General features: G+C 41.6%; 3 protein-coding genes and 1 pseudogene across 3 annotated transcripts; 1 reads left to right on the forward strand and 3 right to left on the reverse strand.

Annotated features, from left to right (window-relative positions):
* Positions 1-2,076: 2,076 nt before the first annotated feature.
* On the forward strand, positions 2,077-3,660 carry LOC120803363 (annotated as a pseudogene).
* Positions 3,661-4,855: 1,195 nt separating this feature from the next.
* On the reverse strand, positions 4,856-5,842 carry LOC120803978 (P2Y purinoceptor 1-like). The gene has a single exon (XM_040153063.1). The coding sequence runs from the start codon at positions 5,840-5,842 to the stop codon at positions 4,856-4,858; it is 987 nt and encodes a 328-aa protein (XP_040008997.1).
* Positions 5,843-8,385: 2,543 nt separating this feature from the next.
* Positions 8,386-9,558, reverse strand: LOC120803976 (P2Y purinoceptor 1-like). Its single transcript, XM_040153062.1, has one exon. The coding sequence runs from the start codon at positions 9,442-9,444 to the stop codon at positions 8,446-8,448; it is 999 nt and encodes a 332-aa protein (XP_040008996.1). The 5' UTR covers positions 9,445-9,558; the 3' UTR covers positions 8,386-8,445.
* A 2,384-nt stretch (positions 9,559-11,942) lies between these two features.
* Positions 11,943-13,073, reverse strand: LOC120803980 (P2Y purinoceptor 1-like). The gene has a single exon (XM_040153065.1). It carries the CDS (start codon positions 13,056-13,058, stop codon positions 12,060-12,062), a length of 999 nt encoding a protein of 332 aa, XP_040008999.1. The 5' UTR covers positions 13,059-13,073; the 3' UTR covers positions 11,943-12,059.
* Positions 13,074-13,649: the final 576 nt, after the last annotated feature.

A 13,649-nucleotide genomic window follows, 5' to 3' on the forward strand; every position in this document is an offset into this window, starting at 1 on the left:
AGTCCCGTCTTTTGTTGACCCATCTGCAAAAGCTGCTTGCATAATGAATGATGGTGTGACAGCTACTGTACAGAGTTGGTATGTGGTAAGGATCTGGGACAGGCCAGTAAACTCAGGTATACAAGGCAATTCTAATGGTTACAATTAAAAGGACTCTTGAATATCCGCTACGAAATGTATTAGACAACCACACGTGTCTGCGTGTAATGATGGTAAGATTCCAGTAAGCCCTTGACGACAGTCATGACATTTCTGCCCACCGCAGCTGTGGTCTGCAGTACAACCCACTTGAATCTATTAATGTGTAAGTCTGGCAGAGCCGTAGACTTGACACTCAAGCCTTTAACTCGACTCTGACGTAAAAGAAGGACTCTGATTATCGTCGGACTCGAGATGGGCAGTTAAAAATAAAGGCTGAAAACTGACACAGAGGAAACAGAGATATTGTCTCTTATGTTCCACACGTTCTTTTTGACCTGTAATCAGACTTTGATGTGTAAAATCGGCAGAGTTCCCGGTTCACGTAAGGTATGAGGGGATCATACAGATATATCACACCCAAACTATCCACACATTTCTGTAACAGTGATTCGTAGTAGATAGTTGCAAACCTTCGGGGTTAAAACAACACAGATCTTATCTGTAGTCTCTCTGTGTGAGTTTGTCCACGTGTCTCTTTCTTGTGTCCAGAAAGTGTCAAGATTTAAGATAAACTTGATTTGCCTTTGTATCATCCAGGGCGAAACAGCGTATAGCCACTCAGTGGGGAAAAGAATAAACAACGGTGCAAAGTGTTGCCTCGCTGTGCAACCTGATGAACTAATGAACTGACTCAAAGGTCATCCACAGACTCATGGGGAGCATACATTGTTTACTGAGAAACTAAGATACCAAAACATCTCTGCAGTCCTGGATAAAGAACCACTGTTTTAAAACAGCATTGTAACAAATTAACTCTGTTTTTTCCTCACTCTTGATGAGTATGTGTATGTAGGAGAGATGGAGGAATTTATCTTTGCATTACCACTGTTGGTACTTAAACGCCATTTTAATATTTCTGTAAAAATTCCACAAGTGAGTTAATTTGATATCCGAATGGTGTTTTGGGCAGAGAAGCAAAACAGCGGCAAAAAGGGGATTAGCAGAAAGGGACGAGAAGTCACAGAGTCTGCGGTTGCAGAAGGTTGAGGTGAGGATTGATTTTACTAACTGTGCGCTGCTGCCTGTGTGCTAAGTTTTTCATTGTGTTTCCTATGTAAGGATTATTCAGAGGCATTCCACAACACCACAGTCTCATTACAGAAACAGGACTGCAGAGCAGCCTGTTGTTTCATTATACAAGACTTTGCATCTTTACTGTGACAAACTACCGCTGCTAATAACACTTTCGTTTGTTCAGCAAGATTATTTAAAACTACAGGCTTTCCGTTACTCTCTTGGCTTGACATTTCATCTTGACCTATCTAGCTGAATCTACACTGCAGCTCAGTCAGATAGTGCATCTAGGCTGTGGTTTTGCTATATCCTCTGTACTGACTTCTATGACCGCATGTGCTTGTGCCCTAAATTGCAATTTAACATGTGGGGACAATTTTTAAAGGCAGATAAAAACTTTCAGACCAAGTGAGCCAATACATAATAATGCACCGTGAGCTGAGCTGACAGAGAGTTTTCATTTGTGGATAGTGAACATTTTCCACCCATTATTTTAATGATTCGTGCAGTTTGTTGAACTAAAACTTCTCAAATAATCTCTCAGTCATTCCAGTTTAATTCGACGGCGTGTGCGCATATCTCACAACGACGCTGATGGGAAACCCACACATAAAATAGGTGCAGCTTTTTAAGAGAGCGTATAATATATAAATATTTGTCAGATGGCCAAAAACATTACTCCAAATGAATGCATTGCTCCATGCTTGGTGGATGTGTAATTGGGCATTTGTTTGCTAAAACATTAACTACAACTTTTTAAGGTGATGATATGGGAGATAATGTGCAGGGTTTTTCTACATTAAAAGCACTGTTTTGAATTGCAGATATTTGTTCAGTAAGTTCTCTGTCTCTTCTACAGTGATGTGTTCATATCCAGCTCTGGCATTCATCCTGCTGTTTTCAGCAACTCTGTTCTCCCGGGCCGATGGTGGAAAAGTTCTGGTTTTCCCCGTAGATGGGAGCCACTGGCTGAACATGAAAATCCTGGGGGAGGCGCTTCATTCTCGGGGCCATCAGATCACGGTGCTGCGTTTCTCCACCGGCTGGTACATTTCCAAAACCTCACCCCTTTAAATGTCCATCGCCGTCACCCAGGAGCAGGCCCAAAACATAGAGAGACAAGCCTTAATGAACTCTTTCTTGAAGAACTCATAGAGATACGTCGGAATAAAGGCTCACTTTGGGCCTTTCTGGACTTTTATAAGAACCTTTTCAACATGCTAGAGGAGAACCACTTATGGCAAAACGGGTCATCAGCATCTTTGAGAATAAGACGCTGGTTAAGGAGCTGAGGGAAACTGGATATGACCTTTGTCTGACTGACCCTGCATTTCCAGGTGGCGTTCTGGTGGCACACTATCTCCAGCTTGCTTTGGTTTTCAATGTGCGCTGGCTTCTCAACGGTGAGGCACACATTGCCATTGCTCCCTCTCCTTTGTCCTACATCCCCGAATTGTTCTCCAGTTACACTAACAAGATGGACGTCTTTTAAAGAATCAATAATATAATCATTCATAACATGATGTCTTACTTGCACTACTATGTCTCAAATCCACCTTACCAGGCTGTGTGTGATCAATATTTTGGACATGATGTCAGCATCATGTCTCTCATCCAGGGAGCAGATCTCTGGCTAACGTGGGTCGACTTTACATTCGAGTTCCCTCGGACCACCATGCCCAATGTCGTCTACACCGGAGGGTTCCAGGGAAGGCCCTGCAGGCCTCTTCCGTCAGATTTAGAAGAATTTGTGCAGAGTTCTGGTGAACATGGGGTGGTCGTCATGTCTCTGGGGAGCCTGCTGAGCGACTTGTGATATCATCGCCTCAGCAATTGCCAACCTCCCTCGGAAAGTCTTATGGAGACACTTGGGGAAAAGACCTGCCTCCCTTGAAACAACACCATGCTGGTTGAATGGTTACTTCAAAATTATTATACTAGGTCACCCTAAAACCAAGGCTTTTGTCACGCATGGGGGTACTAACGGCATTTTACGAGGCCATCTACCATGGTGTCCCAGTTCGGGGCATTCCTCTCATCTTTGACCAGTAAGACAACATGGTGCGTGTCAAGGTGCGGGGTGTAGCTGAGAGTGTTGAAGTGGCAACTTTGGATGTTGAGTCTCTGACAAGTGCTCTGAAGAGTATTCTAGACCCAGAAAAGCCCTACAAACAGAATATGCTCAAACTGTCACAGCTTCATCACGACAAACCAGTAAAACCCATAGAGAGTGCCTCTTTCTGGATGGACTACATCGTAAGGCACAAGGGTGCAGCACATCTGCGCACTGAGTCATATAAGATGCCATGGTATGCCTATCACTAACTAGATGTGATAACAGTTTTTTTAGCATTCGGTCTCCTAATCATTGCATTATTTTGGGTTTCCTGTATTAAACGTTTCATATGGACCAAGAAGTCCACATCCAAGTCTGAGAGTGAATAGATACCTTGATGACAAATAAAGCGTGAGACTTTAAGAGTGAGATAAAACAGAGCAGTAATGCACAGACACTACAGAATACCAAAAGGGATGTCACGGCTCCAGCTGTGACTCCAGCTTTTTCCTTGTGTTTCCCTGTCTCCGTCGTGTCTCTACCTTCCCTGTCCGTTTCTGTGTACGCAAGTGTGTCGTGTGTCGTGGGCGCGACTTTCCCTGACCTGGCTCCTGGTTCAACTACACCCCTGTCTCCAACTGTCTCACCCCATTTGCAGTAACAAGAACCATGGCTCTTCTTCCACTCACCGCCAGATTGTTCTGCCCGATTCAGTGGTAATCACTCTCTCTTTCCCCCGCTCAGTATCCTGAATACGAGAGCTATTTCCCATGTTTCTCCTTGTAAGCATAGTTAAGTTTTTCTCCTGTGCCTTGGGTCCCCAGTGTCTGCTCCTCTGCCCGTGTCATCTCAGCTAATCTTCCAGCTCTTTCACACTCCAGCCTGAGAACCATCTGTCTCAGCTGGCCTCAGCCACCCAGCGCACTCTCCAGCCTGCCCGATCTCTGCCAAAGCCTGCCTCAATCTCCCTCATCTCAACCATTCTGTTTATATCTAAATAAACCCAGCATACTCATCCATTTTGTTGTGTTTGTGTTTGATTTTGGGCCCGAAACGAACTAATCCCTAACAAGGGAACCGCATACTATATAGGATTTAAATGAAAATATTAGTTGGCATTTGTTGGAAATTCAAATTCTTTAATGTCCATAACATGTTCAAATTATTGAACTGTACTTTTGCAAATAAATAAATAAATAAATAAAATAACTGAAAGAACAAATTCAACATCTCAAAAAAGGTTCTTAGTAAATTTCACATATGATGATTAAAGTGCATCGTGAGTTACCTTTAAAATGTTATTTTTCCCTTTAGTTAATCATTAATTTTTACATAGCAATGCCTAGGATTACAAAAGTCACAAATATAAAAACCGTAGGGCCGGTAACAATTTATTGTTTATGAAAACAACTAAGGATTTATTCTTATACATACACAACCTGCAAATACACATAAGAAAGAAAGAATTTCTTTGTAAAAATTATGTTGGGAAAATATTTAATAATTCTTAGAAGGGGCACAATTATATTCTGGTTGAATTACAATTTATTTTCACAGAATTACCATTAAACAAGTTCACGTGTGTTAAACTTCATCTTCAGTTTGTGCCACAGGCACAGAACCAGAGTTTGGCAGACACAAGCGGTTGACCATCTGATGAGCTCGCTGGAGCAGCTGTCTGAGCTGAGCAGGACCTTCTTCATTCGCATGAAGGTAAACCAGAGGGTTGAGAGCGCTGTTCAGACACACGAGGCCACGACTTATCTGATGAGCAATGTAGACTCCATTAGACCACTCGTGGCACATCTTCCGTTTGGTCAGAACTCTTGACCACAGATTTAGGTTCTTTAATACATGATAGGGAATGTAACAAATGGAGAAGAGAAGGATCAAAATGAACAACAACTTCAAGCATTTTTGTTTCAGTACCTTGTCACTCCTCTTCATTGTCCATAAAACTACAGCCATTTGTCCATAGCAGCCCAGTGTGAGGAGGAATGGGATACAAAACCCAGTGAGTGTCCATCCAAGGCTGTATTTCAGGTAATCCTCAACAAACATATCACTGGTGGACTCGTAGCATGTCTTAGACTCGTTTCCAAACGTTTTGGCGTAGAACACGTCTGGAAGACTTTGAGCACCCACCAACAGCCAAACCATGACTGAGATAGTCACAGAATGGGTGACAGTTATTCTTCCCATCACTCTCAGCGGATGGACAATAGCCAGGTACCGGTACACACTTATACAAGTAAGGAATCCAATGCTGCCATATAAGTTCAGGTTGAATGAGAATCTTGTTATCTTGCAGAATGCTTCTCCGAAGATCCACTCGCTCTTCATGAAGTAGTACACCATCAAAAATGGGAGCGTGGTCAGATACAAAATGTCTGCAAGTCCCAGGTTGAGAACAAACACATTGACGATCTTTAGTTTCTTCCAGTTCTGCAGCAAAGACTTCAACCCCCATCCATTAGCTACCAGACCAACGATGAATACTAAGATGTAAACAGGAGGTAGGAATCTTTCTGTAAAGACAAAGCTGACACGAGGACAAGATGTGTTATTCATTGTCCTGTGGACAGCAGTTGGTACATTCACTCTCTCTGTGAGTTTTTTAATGTTTCCTGCGAGAGCAAGGTGATTTATGAGAAGTGAGAAGAATTTGTGGCTTTTAGTTCTTAAGGGACTTCCTGCTAAGACGCCTTTAATTTATTATCACATGGAAAATGAATTATCTATGAAAACACACAACTAAGACGCAACACAAGAGGTGTTTCTTGTTATCAGTCTTCATCGTATAACATAACAGATGCTCTTAAATGTCTTGAATGGCTAAGGACATTTAGGTAATACCTCTTTAAAGAAGGCTTCCTGATGAACATATGGACTGAAAGAGATAAACTGTTATGCGGTTTTGTGCTATGTGACAACCCTTACAGAGGCATGTCATAGTCCTCTTTTTGCTCGAACTTCAAATAACGTTGAAATTATGACCCAAATAATGGGAATGTTGCAACGTCACTAACAGTAGGTCTAATGCTCCAAGGAACATCAGGTGTCACATGGTCAGTCAGGATAAGGCAAACCCCAAGGCTTGCCAAATAGATTTAAAAGAGATACTAATAGCGAACTGTAGAATTATTACCTAACAATCTGTTGCAAAGAGCTATCACAGTACACAGGCTGTTGTTCATATTGGACATACCATACTTACTGTAGTTGTGAGCGCACAACATTTGAGTGCCCTTACTTTTGATTTTGCCTTATAATAAAGTGGTTTAAACTGCCGAAACCGTTGTTTATCTGATTGTTCCAGAGCTTGTCTTTCTTGCACCGACGAGCTTTGTTGTGGCAATGTCACCCAGATCCCGGATCTCAGCGATTGTGTCATCAAATGATGACCAAAACTATGAAAATAAAATCCAGGCTGGTATAAACCAAAATTATCCTTTAATACATCTGAAACGCAAATACCACAGTCTCACTTTGAAGTGTAAAGGTGGAGATTCTCACATGCTAATGTGCGTAGCTAAAGTGAAACAAGCTGTTTTATATGTGCCCCTGATGCATTTTTTAAGCTCATTCAATGAGTTTTCAAAAGGTTTTCACCACTCAGTGGTGGTTAGGTTTCATGTCTCAGATTATAGTATTTCCTCAGCCCACTGGAGATTAATTAATAAACTTTATCAAAAACATCGAGATCAAAAAAATTGGAGTTACAGGGATTTTAGGCAACAGTGATATATTTGTCTACATATTCAGTGTTTCCTAATGTTGATATTCGATTAAAAGGAAATTGTGCTTACTATTCCTGTATGACCATTGACACATGAATGTGCTATGCACAAGTATTGTTCTGCATTTTAGACGGGCAAGGAAAGCCGAAGAACCAACTACGCCCCCCACACACACACACACACACACACACACACACACACACCCCCCAATCCCCCACAACCACCACGACCAAAACACAAAAGAATATTACAAGCTGATTGCAAAAAGGCAATATCAGATCCTTCATGGGACAGAAGGCTGTTCTGAGGAGAGAGAGATATCGCCTCCACTTCGGTATTATTCTAACTGACCTGTATTTTTAACTTTAACTGCTCAAGCACTGTCAGCCTTGCTTCTCCACTGGTAGATGCTGATATCTTGAGGTTTGAGGTGTCGCTCGATATGTTACCAGAGGATGCATCTAACTATGTTTCCTTCTGAAGGTGTGAACGACAAATAGTTCTTCCTCTGTTCCATGTGAAGAGATGGGACGAAAACTATCAGGTCACAGGTCTCAATAAACTAAGTCCAACAAAACTACAAATCAAGATACAAATCTGTCAAGTCTCTGAATGCTGATCATGTCCATTGGAGGATAAGGCAGGTGACATTCTATGTTCTGTAAAATCCCGTGAAAAGACAAAAACCAACAATGTATATATATATTGTATACATAATATATATATATATATATCCTACTAAGTATTTTGTGTTGCCAAAGCCTGATATATCTTATTCCTCTTTGCTATAGAGCTCTTGTCCAAAAACTTAAAAACATTTTGTTGAGCCACGCTATTGGACCGAAGATGACTGGATGTTACTGGCCGCACAGCTGCGAATGAGCCAATGTTAATGAAACCGTATATGAATTAACTGATGCCAGTCAGCCATAACGAGCGCTGCTTCAGTGTTCTGCCTGAACTAATGCCATGCTCATTAAGTCTGTGCTATTTTAGTGAGGGATCTGAGTCATGGGATTTTTGCAGGATTTCTCCACAATTTTATCAGCAATTGCATCCTCAGCAGTGATTTGCAGTTGATGCAGGCTTGTCAAAGTCAGAGAAACTAATACACTGACAATCCTGTTTACGGAGCATGAATAGGACACTTGGGTTTGTGGAGTGGTAAGAGTGTTAGAGAAATCTGTTCCGGCAGTAAATGATGCGACATCAAGAGCTGGGTATACCTGAATTTCCTGTTTATTTGGAAGATTTGACAGCATCTTGTATCATGACAAACGTGACAAAGATTAAAAATGTAACTGGAAACAGAAAAAGCACTAACCAGGCAAAGAATGCAACACTTAATAGAATGACTGACAATTTCATCCACATTGTACACCACTAGCTGTGATCGACGGCTGCACGACAAACTTGTAGGAGCAGCTACTGACATTAAAATCTTAACTCTTCTTCAACTTCATCTTCAGTTTGTGCCACAGGCACAGAACCAGAGTTTGGCAGACACAAGCGGTTGACCATCTGATGAGCTCGCTGGAGCAGCTGTCTGAGCTGAGCAGGACCTTCTTCATTTGCATGAAGGTAAACCAGAGGGTTGAGAGCGCTGTTCAGACACACGAGGCCACGACTTATCTGATGAGCAATGTAGACTCCATTAGACCACTCGTGGCACATCTTCCGTTTGGTCAGAACTCTTGACCACAGATTTAGGTTCTTTAATACATGATAGGGAATGTAACAAATGGAGAAGAGAAGGATCAAAATGAACAACAACTTCAAGCATTTTTGTTTCAGTACCTTGTGAATGGTGTTTTTGCGGCAGAGAACAACAATCACATGTCCATAGCAGCCCAGCGTGATGAGGAACGGGATACAAAACCCAGTGAGTGTCCATCCAAGGCTGTATTTCAGGTAATCCTCAATATAGGATTTAGAGGTGGTATGGTAGCATTTTCCTTTTTTTTTGGTTTTGGCGTAGAACACGTCTGGAAGACTTTGAACACCCACCAACAGCCAAACCATGACTGAGATAGTCACAGAATGGGTGACAGTTATTCTTCCCATCACTCTCAGCGGATGGACAATAGCCAGGTACCTGTACACACTTATACAAGTAAGGAATCCAATGCTGCCATATAGGTTCAGGTTGAATGAGAATCTTGTTATCTTGCAGAATGCTTCTCCGAAGATCCACTTGCTCCTCATGAAGTAGTACACCATCAAAAATGGGAGCGTGGTCAGATACAAAATATCTGCAAGTCCCAGGTTGAGAACAAACACATTGACGATCTTTAGTTTCTTCCAGTTCTGCAGCAAAGACTTCAACCCCCATCCATTAGCTACCAGACCAACGATGAATACTAAGATGTAAACAGGAGGTAGGAATCTTCCTGTAAAGTCAAAGCTGACACGAGGACAAGATGTGTTATTCATTGTCCTGTGGACAGCAGTTGGTACATTCACTCTCTCTGTGAGTTTTTTAATGTTTCCTGCGAGAGCAAGGTGATTTATGAGAAGTGAGAAGAATTTGTGGCTTTTAGTTCTTAAGGGACTTCCTGCTAAGACGCCTTTAATTTATTATCACATGGAAAATGAATTATCTATGAAAACACACAACTAAGACGCAACACAAGATGTGTTTCTTGTTATCAGTCTTCATCGTATAACATAACAGATGCTCTTAAATGTCTTGAATGGCTAAGGACATTTAGGTAATACCTCTTTAAAGAAGGCTTCCTGATGAACATATGGACTGAAAGAGATAAACTGTTATGCGGTTTTGTGCTATGTGACAACCCTTACAGAGGCATGTCATAGTCCTCTTTTTGCTCAAACTTCAAATAACGTTGAAATTATGACCCAAATAATGGGAATGTTGCAACGTCACTAACAGTAGGTCTAATGCTCCAAGGAACATCAGGTGTCACATGGTCAGTCAGGATAAGGCAAACCCCAAGGCTTGCCAAATAGATTTAAAAGAGATACTAATGGCAAACTGTAGAATTATTACCTAACAATCTGTTGCAAAGAGCTATCACAGTACACAGGCTGTTGTTCATATTGGACATACCATACTTACTGTAGTTGTGAGCGCACAACATTTGAGTGCCCTTACTTTTGATTTTGCCTTATAATAAAGTGGTTTAAACTGCCGAAACCGTTGTTTATCTGATTGTTCCAGAGCTTGTCTTTCTTGCACCGACGAGCTTTGTTGTGGCAATGTCACCCAGATCCCGGATCTCAGCAATTGTGTCATCAAATGATGACCAAAACTATGAAAATAAAATCCAGGCTGGTATAAACCAAAATTATCCTTTAATACATCTGAAACGCAAATACCACAGTCTCACTTTGAAGTGTAAAGGTGGAGATTCTCACATGCTAATGTGCGTAGCTAAAGTGAAACAAGCTGTTTTATATGTGCCCCTGATGCATTTTTTAAGCTCATTCAATGAGTTTTCAAAAGGTTTTCACCACTCAGTGGTGGTTAGGTTTCATGTCTCAGATTATAGTATTTCCTCAGCCCACTGGAGATTAATTAATAAGCTTTATCAAAAACATCGAGATCAAAAAAATTGGAGTTACAGGGATTTTAGGCAACAGTGATATATTTGTCTACATATTCAGTGTTTCCTAATGTTGATATTCGATTAAAAGGAAATTGTGCTTACTATTCCTGTATGACCATTGACACATGAATGTGCTATGCACAAGTATTGTTCTGCATTTTAGACGGGCAAGGAAAGCCGAAGAACCAACTACGCCCCCCACACACACACACACACACACACACACACACACACACACACACACACCGCCACCCCCCAATCCCCCACAACCACCACGACCAAAACACGAAAGAATATTACAAGCTGATTGCAAAAAGGCAATATCATATCCTTCATGGGACAGAAGGCTGTTCTGAGGAGAGAGAGATATCGCCTCCACTTCGGTATTATTCTAACTGACCTGTATTTTTAACTTTAACTGCTCAAGCACTGTCAGCCTTGCTTCTCCACTGGTAGATGCTGATATCTTGAGGTTTGAGGTGTCGCTCGATATGTTACCAGAGGATGCATCTAACTATGTTTCCTTCTGAAGGTGTGAACGACAAATAGTTCTTCCTCTGTTCCATGTGAAGAGATGGGACGAAAACTATCAGGTCACAGGTCTCAATAAACTAAGTCCAACAAAACTACAAATCAAGATACAAATCTGTCAAGTCTCTGAATGCTGATCATGCCCATTGGAGGATAAGGCAGGTGACATTCTATGTTCTGTAAAATCCCGTGAAAAGACAAAAACCAACAATGTATATATATATTGTATACATAATATATATATATATCCTACTAAGTATTTTGTGTTGCCAAAGCCTGATATATCTTATTCCTCTGTGCTATAGAGCTCTTGTCCAAAAACTTAAAAACATTTTGTTGAGCCACGCTATTGGACCGAAGATGACTGGATGTTACTGGCCGCACAGCTGCGAATGAGCCAATGTTAATGAAACCGTATATGAATTAACTGATGCCAGTCAGCCATAACGAGCGCTGCTTCAGTGTTCTGCCTGAACTAATGCCATGCTCATTAAGTCTGTGCTATTTTAGTGAGGGATCTGAGTCATGGGATTTTTGCAGGATTTCTCCACAATTTTATCAGCAATTGCATCCTCAGCAGTGATTTGCAGTTGATGCAGGCTTGTCAAAGTCAGAGAAACTAATACACTGACAATCCTGTTTACGGAGCATGAATAGGACACTTGAGTTTGTGGAGTGGTAAGAGTGTTAGAGAAATCTGTTCCGGCAGTAAATGATGCGACATCAAGAGCTGGGGATACCTGAATTTCCTGTTTATTTGGAAGATTTGACAGCATCTTGTATCATGACAAACGTGACAAAGATTAAAAATGTAACTGGAAACAGAAAAAGCACTAACCAGGCAAAGAATACAACACTTAATAGAATGACTGACAATTTCATCCACATTGTACACCACTAGCTGTGATCGACGGCTGCACGACAAACTTGTAGGAGCAGCTACTGACATTAAAATCTTAACTCTTCTTCAACTTCATCTTCAGTTTGTGCCACAGGCACAGAACCAGAGTTTGGCAGACACAAGCGGTTGACCATCTGATGAGCTCGCTGGAGCAGCTGTCTGAGCTGAGCAGGACCTTCTTCATTCGCATGAAGGTAAACCAGAGGGTTGAGAGCGCTGTTCAGACACACGAGGCCACGACTTATCTGATGAGCAATGTAGACTCCATTAGACCACTCGTGGCACATCTTCCGTTTGGTCAGAACTCTTGACCACAGATTTAGGTTCTTTAATACATGATAGGGAATGTAACAAATGGAGAAGAGAAGGATCAAAATGAACAACAACTTCAAGCATTTTTGTTTCAGTACCTTGTGAATGGTGTTTTTGCGGCAGAGAACAACAATCACATGTCCATAGCAGCCCAGCTTGATGAGGAACGGGATACAAAACCCAGTGAGTGTCCATCCAAGGCTGTATTTCAGGTAATCCTCAACATAGGATTTAGAGGTGGTATGGTAGCATTTTCCTTTTTTTTTGGTTTTGGCGTAGAACACGTCTGGAAGACTTTGAACACCCACCAACAGCCAAACCATGACTGAGATAGTCACAGAATGGGTGACAGTTATTCTTCCCATCACTCTCAGCGGATGGACAATAGCCAGGTACCTGTACACACTTATACAAGTAAGGAATCCAATGCTGCCATATAGGTTCAGGTTGAAGGAGAATCTTGTTATCTTGCAGAATGCTTCTCCGAAGATCCACTTGCTCCTCATGAAGTAGTACACCATCAAAAATGGGAGCGTGGTCAGATACAAAATATTTACAAGTCCCAGGTTGAGAACAAACACATTGACGAGCCCCAGTTTCTTCCATTTCTGCGGCAAAGACTTCAACCCCCATCCATTAGCTACCAGACCAACGATGAATACCAAGATGTAAAGAGAAGGCAGGAATCTGTGTTCATAGTCAATGTTGATTTTAGCACAAGAGGTTTTATTCATTCTGTCCTCTGAAAAGAAGTCAGCACAAATTATTTTCTCTCTGAGAAATCTGGCTGATGTTAAGTGTTCAAAAAAACACTTCCTGCTCGAAGCTGTGCAGATCTGAAATCGCAGATGAATCTTTGTACAACACCTCCGCACAGGCAGTAGGCTTTGCCCACTTCCTTGATTAAGGGTTCATGCCTCTTTTGATCTATTTTTTTTTCACCATATTCCACTTTATCTACAAATAAAAAGAAATATATCCTTCACTGTTTGTCTCAGTTCAGCTCAGCTGCAGAGCAGCCAACCCCACACCGTACTCCTGTACATCACTCTCATATCTTATCTTAAAAAACTCTCGTTTTACTGTCTTTATTCGTCACCTGGGATGTGAAAACATCAGATTTCCACAGCCACAGGGAGGGGACAGCGTTCAGTTGAGTGTTCCAGTTAATATTCAGATATGAAGCTACTTGTGTGATGACAGTTTTCGCACACAAAGTACAGGTCCCTGATACTTATTCATGATGTGTAAGTGTACAAACATTTGGGTGATACAGGTGCTCCACTCACTGACACAAATGGGAGGCCGAGAGTCGCCCTCTGGTG

This window comes from Xiphias gladius, chromosome 18 (assembly GCF_016859285.1).
Source record: "Xiphias gladius isolate SHS-SW01 ecotype Sanya breed wild chromosome 18, ASM1685928v1, whole genome shotgun sequence".
In the NCBI taxonomy this organism is placed as follows: domain Eukaryota; kingdom Metazoa; phylum Chordata; class Actinopteri; order Istiophoriformes; family Xiphiidae; genus Xiphias; species Xiphias gladius.

Bases quoted from the DNA above. Each gene is read 5' to 3' on its own strand.
- LOC120803978 (XM_040153063.1), bottom strand. From the start codon at position 5,842: ATGAATAACACATCTTGTCCTCGTGTCAGCTTTGTCTTTACAGAAAGA.
- LOC120803976 (XM_040153062.1), bottom strand. From the start codon at position 9,444: ATGAATAACACATCTTGTCCTCGTGTCAGCTTTGACTTTACAGGAAGA.
- LOC120803980 (XM_040153065.1), bottom strand. From the start codon at position 13,058: ATGAATAAAACCTCTTGTGCTAAAATCAACATTGACTATGAACACAGA.